Below are 9,772 nucleotides of genomic sequence, written 5' to 3'. Positions count from 1 at the left end.
TTTTGACAGCTCTAATATTAGATATTAGAAAATTATTTAAACATTATTAAAACATGTAATAGAATTTACTGTTACTTTTTTTAATAGAATAAGTTAATGAGTAAATGGGTACTCTAATAAAAAAAATTCACAAACAAAAACACTAAGGAAAAATATAAAGGCTTATACTCTTATAGCAATCTGAGCTTTCATCAAATTTATATTATCATTTATGCTGCATAAGATTATAGAAAAAACTATAAAATTGTTTTTATGTTACTTTTTTTTTTGGATAACCGGTGGTGTTAGATGTTCAGCAAGCCATCATACCACCATAACTATCATAGGTGCTTATTTAACACTTCTTAATAAATTTGGATTTAAATTATACAATACATTTAACCACATACCTACAATTTAGTATTTTTACATAACCATGTTGTAACACAATTGGTCATCCCTTTTATTTGAAGTTAAAATCACCATTTTGTTGATTACCTAAATAATATTAAAAATTTAAAAAACCACATTTTTCAATTTTAGCAACCTTAAATATCATTCAATCAAAAACAACTGATCTATTTAAGCAAGTGAATCTTCCAAACCCAACATTTAGATTTTCATTTTTAAATAGGTACTTATAAATAACTGATATACTGATAAATAACATTTTATTATGCAACTAGATATTGATAAAAATGTTGACATTTTGACTGGTATCAGTTTAATGAATTTAATTTATGTAGTTGTGTGCTTACATAATATGGTTATACAAATATCTAGGTAGGTAGTGCATGTTGTATGGATTAAAAAATTATAATAATAAAGTAATGTCACAATAAATAAAAAAAATCTCGATTTATAATAGTTATTGGTTATGAACATCACAACATTTCAATTAAAATCAAATATAATATTAACAATATTATGATTCTAATCAGTAGCAAAGCTAGGTTTATCAAACCAGGAAACAATAAGAAAATTAGTTTGAAACTATAAAATACAAAATTTTACCATAAATAAACATACATTATCCCATAAATTATCTGTTGAAATGAAGGCAGGGGAAAATGATTTGTTATTTCCACGACTTAAAATGTACTAAAAAGAAAACTAGAAAGGGTTATCATAATAAACAAGAAGAAAGAATGATTACAATTTACAACTACATGAACTGAACTGCTGTTGAAGTAAATATAGGTATTATAAAAAGGTTATAAGAATGAAAATCAACTTATGAAGTTTAGTATTTGAAATGAAAAATAGTACATTATTCAACTAAGGATAAGGTAAAAATGTTAGATGGAACCAATTGGTGAATTCCTAAACAAATCACTCAAGGTCCAATATAGGAAGTCAATTATTGTTGCAAATAAATTAATTGGAGAACTTTTAAGGACTGAAAAACTTATTTTAACGTTAAAAGTCACATTTAAAATAAATTGAATTTATTTATTATGCTCTGACAAATGCATTCTTGGCTTACATTTTGTTAATATATGAACTAACTATCCAGTTAAATTAAAAAAAAAAAAAAATGAATCACAGCCCACGTGAATAGTTATTAAAACTTAAAAATTGCTTCTTGTGAAATTATTAATGGTATCTTTATTCTGGTCAGGTATGATCTAACTTAAAAGTATTTTATACCACCAATAGTTTTTATACCTTATAGTTTGATGAAACATACATTTTAAATAAATATAAACTATTAGAAGTCATATTTTTAAAAACAATCACTAACATAGTTAAACATTGTAACAATATTTTAAATAAAAATAAGTGATTTATAATATTGTGAAAATATTTACAAAAAAAATAAACATCAAAATTCAAGACCATTTTGACATGAGGATCTGTTTAAAATATTAGGATTTAGTGCAAGTGAAACACAATGCTTTTGTGCAAAAAAAAAAAAAAAATTGTAATCGTCTAAAATACATTTATGACAATTTTTAATTCTGTACTTCTATTCTAACTAGATAATGCTTCATAATTTCATAATACTTGAATCAGCCAATATCATCAAAAATTACCTAAAATTGAGTTTGTTTAATTTGATAATAATGTGTTTAACAAAATTATTTCAAAACTGTTCATTTCTCTATTATATAGTTGGATTGAATTATCTTTTAATATTAAAAAGCTTACCAATAATTATTCAACACAAAATTGTTTGAATAATTGATTAAAAATAAGAGTTTAGATCTTCTTATTTTAAGAAAATTTATTATAAACATTTAAATAATTTTATAATAAAGATACTGACCGATTCATGAAAACACAATGTTTTATCATAATAAAATATAATAATGTTACAGTTATACAATTTATATGGATAATATTTTTTATATTTAGTATTTTAATAATCATTATCATTAGTAATTACTAGTGGACAAACTTATTTTATATAAATTAGATATTATACAATATATAGCATATATTTTTAATTTAATATTAATATGGTAGTCCTTAGATAATAACTATGATGACTAATTCTGTATAAGAGATAAAATGTTTTAATATAGATATCAAATGATAACTTTCACATTTATCATTTTTAAGTATATAATGAATGCAATACTATTTCATGAGTAAAAAAAAAAAAAACAATTATTTTGGTAGTAAATGTATAATAAAATATTCGTTCAAATAATGTAGAGCAATAAATTTATTTATTTATAAATAACATAATTTTAAAAATATTATAGTATAGTTAATCTTATTATAATATAATTTGTTATTCTATTCACTGAAAAAATATACATTAACCATAACATTTTATTATTATTATTTTTAACTATAACAGATCTATGGATGTGGCTCTGAAGCTTTCAAGTTTTAAATTATTTAGTTGTTTAATTTAAATTTATAATAATTTAAATCCTAGAATTATAATTCTCAAGATATTGTTAATTTAATGTATCAGATGTTAATTTGATGTCTACAATATTTAACTCCAGTACAGCTCTTATGAAAATTTAAAAAAACTAGTACCAAATCAATGTATAGACATTGTCTATTTATGGTTTATTTATCAATAGTGTTGTAGTAAAAAGTAAACTTACTTCATTCAATAATTATTTTAATTTAGTATCAAATTGTATTATCTTCAATAGATTGATATTTCCTGAGATGTACAATTTTAAGAAAGGCTACAATAAGAGATCTGTAATATTTGAACATAAATTTGAATTAATAATAAATGGGCAAAAAAAAATGTTTACCTACTTAATATTTTACCACAAATTTAATTTAAAAAACAGTTAATTTATTAAAACACTATGGTACTGGTATTTTTTCTCTATATTTAAATTATTAATGACAATATTTTTTAAGAATAATCAATAACAATAATGTTAATACATACATATAATATATAATATATATATATTTATAATATATTATAAAACAAATGAAGCTACACCTTAATTATAATCTATGCCTACACATAATTAAATTTGTTAACTAAATAAAATGGTTATTATCTATATACAAAGTACATAAATTAAAATCAAATAATCAATCAATACGTAGGACTTTATATAATTTAGGTCACAAGTAACCAATATTAAATGATTGTTAAAGACACGCACATACATACATACTCACACACACACACAAATTTATATATATAAACGTATAATATTATTTGTTATTCTATAGAAAGTCCAAATATTTAAAATAAAATTATTCAAGCACAGAGTTATTAGATTATGAACATTGTTTAGTTGTTTATAATCAATATTCAATTAAATATAATTTATTTCTTTTTCACAGCAGTTGTATTACTAGCTGGTCTTCCAGAGTTTAATCCTGAATATTGATACTTCGCTTTCTTTTCAGATGGTTTCAAAATCTTAAAGGATAGAATCATAATCAATTAGTTATGTTATAAACAATACAATTAAATTATTCCTAGTCAATAAAAGAAAGTAAAATTATAGTTGTGATATTTAAGAACTATGGATTAAAAGAATATCTTACCCATGTGTTGTCTTTATCTTATAAGTGTGTAACATAATAAATCTATGTTCGGAAGTTTTAATTAGTTTTTAGATTTAATACTAAATTGAATTTATGTTTTTAAATTAAATGTAACAACATATTCAGTATGTGTTTTTTTTTTTTAATTTCAATTTCGAAGCAAGTTGTATTAATAAATTAAAAATTATTATTAAGTCATCTCACATCCAAATCAAAAAAAACAAAATACAGAAAATGTGTTTATAAGAATAGGTAAAAAGATCACTGTTATATTAAAACTAATTTATAGCGTTTTCCACCTTGCTGAACTTGCACTGTGGCAGTTTCCACTATCACTGTGTGAGTTTTTCGTTGTTATCACAAGTACTAACATTTAACTACTAGATATGGAACACGAAAAATTAGTATCTTGGTACATTTATAATTATTGATAACAATTATATTTTATGCAAATTGCAAAACATATTTTCGTTTCAATTATGTTGGTTGTGTTTTTCACTTTTCAGTTTTTTGTTCTAAATTTTATAAAAAAGTAGGTACTAAATAGTATGCCGCCTATCCCTATAACACAGTGACTAGTAGAATTGTATAATGTACAATAAATTAACAATTTCAAGTTTTTAAATTTTATATTTTATCAGTAGTGATAACAACTGTTAACAAAAACCGTCTCAAAAAGCTCGTGTGACAGTTCCGCACCGAGTGTAAAACACTCGTGCAGTTTTTCAAGATGGAACACATTACACTGGAATTGTGCAAACACGTTATGGTAGGTGGAACACGCAAATGACACTCAGTGAACACTTAGTGCAATAGTGCAACTAGGTGGAAAACGCCATTAGATAAATGTTAATTTGTCATGTAATGTATGTTTCTAAGGTGGTAAAATCACATGAGTGTGAAAAATTATTTAAATATATTGTTACATTATTTTTTAATTATTGCATAAGTTATAAAATTTAAGTCTTTTACCATCAGTTTTTAAAATGTTCTTAGGAGTATTATTCAACAAGATTTATCATAATTTAACACTTTCACTCTGAACTATAGGCAATTTTCAAAATTGTTTAAATAAACACAATAATGAAAATTGTGTATGGAATAAAAAACCATAATCTACATAGCAAACATAAGTAAATACACTCATATAGAACTATAGGTTACAAGCTTATAAATAGTATATTTATGATAAATAGAATGACCACTGATCTTTACTAGAAAAATATTATTTTATATCTCTTTAAAATATATTCAAAAACTTTAAATATATAACTATAAACATTTTGATTAAAATATGCAAAATAAAACAAATTGCCATTTTAATTCATTCAGTATGAGTCTAACATGGATAGTTGACAACCAATGTAATTCAAATTAAGAAAAAAAGTATGCTAATGCACGGAAAAGCTACCCTAATAACAATCAAAATCTGTATAACTTAAATTACAGTTCTTTGATTTAATTAATGTGCTTTGATCGAGAATGATAAATAAAGAATAGTAATTAAAAATAATAAGATAAAAAAATAAATATTTCTACTATTTATAGTAATAGATCAAAAGTTAATTTTTTTGGTATCGATAACAAATAAATATTAATCTAATCAAATTACTCAATGAAGAACTTACTTGGAATGAACACATTAGTGTTGCATCAACAGACATCATTCCACCTGCGTTATCAAATTCCCCACAATAGTTTGGTGCGGAGAATAATGTAACCAATTGCCTCTTGGCGAAAAATTCATAACCATCTTCAACAACCTAGAATGTATAATGTTAAAGTAAATTATAATAAAATTCAATATTTGTCATTAAAAATGTAAAATTTTGATTACCTGATGCGCTCTACATATGAGATCTAGGTCATGTCTATTTAAAAATTTTGCTACGACATCTGTACCAAAAGTGAACGAAACACCTCTATCATTTTCTCCCCAACCAGTTACATCTTTGTCCGGATCAGACCATAATAAATCACATAATAAACCTAAAACAATATAATAATAATATATTTAATTAAAAAAAAAAAATAGTATATTTATTTTAATTTAAATAATCTAATCTACTTCATTTACAGGCAAATAATTTTTCTTATAATTGCAAAATTATTTAGGACTTAGGTCTAGTTAACTTTTCTTATAATTTATTCAACTCAAGGCGATACTGTCTTGTCTAATATGTATCATAATAATAATGTGAAAAGTCACTTGGTTTAATATGATAAATACATATAAAATTAATAGTTATTATCTGCAGAATAAAGTACTCACAATTTTCAAATTTATTATCTGAGGCTCTGATATATTACCTATAAAAAAACTAACCGTAAAATAATATTATTTTGCCCCACATATAATATCAATATATCTAACTGAAATTTAGTGATTCCAATACTGGACCTCTATCACAAACTATTACAATATTATAACTACATAAAACTGTTAAGTATGGTTTGAAATCAAGATGTGCTAGACTCCTGTTGATTTGAGGGACTACAAATATTCTGGAAAGGCAATTTAAAAAGAATGGTCTCAATATTGATCGATTTTTTAATCCTATAAATACTTGAAGAAGCAGTATTATAAACATTAAAAACATTGTAAAATTACAAACTGACATAGAAATGTATTCAGAAAACTTGTTATACTGCATTTCGTGAGAAAATTCCGTTATTGTGCATACACACTGTACTTGGGTACTTTGGAAGTAGAACGGACTATCACTTCTCCATCTATACAACCCAATGCTAAGATATGCTCCATGTCAGCAAACTCTGATACAGAACAAGAATCTGACAGAAAGTCAGTAGGCAAGATTGTTCTATTGTGGAACAGAGTATAGTGCTATTATTTATGATATAATATATTATATTATTATAAGTATCATATTAGACTGAGCTTAATTTGTCTCAGCATAGGTGTCTAATTAATTATTAAATATGTACCAAATACACCCTCTTAACTAAATAATAGAGAAATTACCAGTATCTGGGACATCAGTTGGACGCATAATACGTCTAATTTGTTCCATTCCTTGTAAATCAGGACTAAGTCCGCCATGACAACAAAATATTTTCTCATCAATAATAGCCGCAATAGGTAAACAATTAAAGCAATCGGTAAATGTTTTCCACAATTTTATATTGTAACGTCTTTTACCTATATGTATATATTAAACATATTTTTATAATAAAAATAGTTAAAATTAATAACTACATTATAATCAACTTTACATTCATCATAAAATCCATAAATCCTGTTTATGCTTGCACATTCATGATTTCCTCGTAAGAGAAAAAAGTTTTCTGGATATTTTATTTTATATGCTAATAAAAGACATATAGTTTCCAAGGATTGTTTTCCACGATCAACATAATCTCCCAAAAATAAATAATTTGCCTCTGGAGGAAAGCCTCCATACTCAAACAAACGTAACAAGTCAGTGTACTGTCCATGTATATCTCCTAAATAATTAAAAATAATATAAGTATAAAAAAAATTGGGTACTTTAAAAAAATATATACAAAGTATTATTTACCACATATTTTTAAAGGTGCTTCTAAATCTAATAAAATTGGTTGTTGTAAAAATATTTCTCTAGATTTCAAACATAATCCTCGGACTTCTGCTTCAGACATTTGTACTGTTTTACCAGGTCGACATCCTCTTACTACAAATAAAGTAATTTTATGTTGTGTTATATGAATAAATGTACAATTATAAGAACAATACAATATATTTCCAATAATATACAAATTTTTGCATCTGATATTGTCCTTATAATATTTTATAACCAATAATGGACACTGAAAACAATAACATGTGATTTTAAGTAGTAAACTAAGTCTAATTGGTAACAATTTAAGAATTATATAAACCAAAAGTGGTCAACATGTGGCTCGCCTGGGATAATTTTATGGCCCACAATATTTCCTTAAATTTTTATGAAACAATTTATTGTGTAAAAATGTTTTGTTTATGTCGACTAAGCAAGCGTAAAATATTCCAGAATGTCAGCACAAACAATGTCGATGCTGCAAAAAAAAATATTTCTCATCTAATATTTTAAATAATGCATTATTAAAATAGACCACAATTTTATTTAGGTTGGCCACCACTGTCATAACCTTTCAGTTAGAATGTAACTAAAAATGTAAAAAAAAAACTTGATTTCTAGAAAATAAAATGAAATGTTAATTATCACTTAAAGGCAATTTTAAATTCAATTTTGACTGTTGAACAACAATTTATGTGCAATCAATTTAATTGTTTGATCTGTATGAATAGCCACAAAATATCAGATGGAACTAATTACAAATCTATTTTGTTTTAGTGAATAATTATGCAGCTTTTGTTAATGTTGCATATGCAAAGTCACTTAACAGTCACTTTTGGGTTTGAGATTATCTTTAATAATAATTTGAGCAATGAACTTAATAATGGGTATTAATTATTAGAGTTATATTATTTTATTTATTGTAGGTATTTACTAATTTTTAGGATTATAATATTATAAGGTACCTAGGAAATTACTTGTCTTCTGATTAACATATAGATTTCTTGACATAAATTTAAATTCCAAATTTTTACAAACTAAAATTTAAAGATTTAATGATTAAGATATCTTTAGAGTATAGGGTGCATAAGATGTATTTATTATACATTCCAACGTATACAGGGCCTGATTTTTATAAGTGGTAACCCTAACTACTTGGGGTATCTTACCATTATACATTTTTATAAATTTAAGCCTAACCTAGAGCTAAAATTCAAAAGATAATATGCTTATAAATAGGTGCATTACATACACATTTATTGTGTCAAAATATTATAAATTACATTGTAATTAAGTAGGTGCCTTCATAGTTAACAACAAAGTTTAATTTAACATTTATAATGGATATTTTTAGGAAGCTTAGTAACAGCTAACTTTCTGCCATGTTATTTAATTCCAGGTTGCTCCAGGAGCTGCGGGCACTGCGTATATGCATTTAAATTGTCACAAATTAGGAACAATTTAAAAAAAATAACTACACAAAACTTACAAGGACCCCCAAAAAAGTATAAACTGTAAAGTTCGGGTTTGGGATCCCTAAAAATTGGTTTATTTCTTTAATATGGGAAAACATTTTTGTTTTGAATCTTAAAATAATCAATAAAAAAAAAAATCAAATCATATAGCTGTATGAAAGTACATTAATATCACAAGTTATTTGGAATAGTTTCGATGTAAGTACTAGTTTAAATAATTATAATCGAGTGTTGTATCACTCACGTCATGTTGATGTTCAAATTATTTTTATTCTTAAACTTTTATTGAATGGGTTAAAAAATTAACTGAACTGATTCTAACTATAATGCGCTGACAAATAATGAGATTTGTTAACCTACCAGGTTGTATTGTGATACAAGAAAATAAGAATGGCAATCATATTGCTTAAGTACGAATTGTTTGTCAAGCTTACCTTCTAATAGTCGTGCAATTATACTGTCTATACTCAACGGTTCACTGTCTGCCATTGTGGACGAAAAACCTTGATGAATTTCGAATTAAACACAATTTGTTGACAAGATATTTGATTTTGTTTAGCGGTCTGAATGGATCCGTCTATCAATTGAGATTCAGGGGGTCGTACACCGCCTCTACACGTCCCGCTAACATGTAAATTAATCTTAAATAATGTGTCGGTGTGGGGTCGGCAGGAAGGTTGGAAGGGAAAAATGGCGAACACTTTCTCCCCACCATGAACACAAATAAATTTTTTTGTTTTTCGTTAAATCTAAAATTAAATTTAAATTGTGCTA

At 24.9% G+C, this 9,772-nt stretch overlaps 1 protein-coding gene across 1 annotated transcript; it reads right to left on the bottom strand.

Moving 5' to 3' along the window:
* Positions 1 to 1,410: 1,410 nt before the first annotated feature.
* Positions 1,411 to 9,636, bottom strand: LOC107173900 (serine/threonine-protein phosphatase PP1-beta catalytic subunit). The gene is made up of 7 exons (XM_015524639.2): positions 9,433 to 9,636; positions 7,506 to 7,637; positions 7,201 to 7,431; positions 6,950 to 7,126; positions 5,804 to 5,955; positions 5,595 to 5,729; positions 1,411 to 3,838 (listed from the first exon to the last, which is right to left on the bottom strand). Exons 1-7 carry the CDS (start codon positions 9,485 to 9,487, stop codon positions 3,743 to 3,745), a joined length of 978 nt encoding a protein of 325 aa, XP_015380125.1. The 5' UTR covers positions 9,488 to 9,636; the 3' UTR covers positions 1,411 to 3,742.
* Between the last annotated feature and the right edge of the window lie 136 nt (positions 9,637 to 9,772).

The sequence above is a fragment of the Diuraphis noxia genome, unplaced genomic scaffold (assembly GCF_037042655.1).
Source record: "Diuraphis noxia isolate RWA-SAM2 unplaced genomic scaffold, SU_Dnox_SAM2 contig0002, whole genome shotgun sequence".
Classification (NCBI taxonomy): Eukaryota; Metazoa; Arthropoda; class Insecta; order Hemiptera; family Aphididae; genus Diuraphis; species Diuraphis noxia.
This window is presented reverse-complemented; position numbering and strand designations above follow the sequence as displayed.

What these genes read in the sequence shown, in the direction of transcription:
- LOC107173900 (XM_015524639.2), bottom strand. Translation starts at nt 9,487, where the DNA reads ATGGCAGACAGTGAACCGTTGAGTATAGACAGTATAATTGCACGACTA. An exon ending in AGCACCTTTAAAAATATGTG is followed by an intron (nt 7,432 to 7,505) that starts GTAAATAATACT and finishes TTAATTATTTAG; the next exon opens with GAGATATACATGGACAGTAC. An exon ending in CACTAATGTGTTCATTCCAA is followed by an intron (nt 3,839 to 5,594) that starts GTAAGTTCTTCA and finishes CTATCCTTTAAG; the next exon opens with ATTTTGAAACCATCTGAAAA.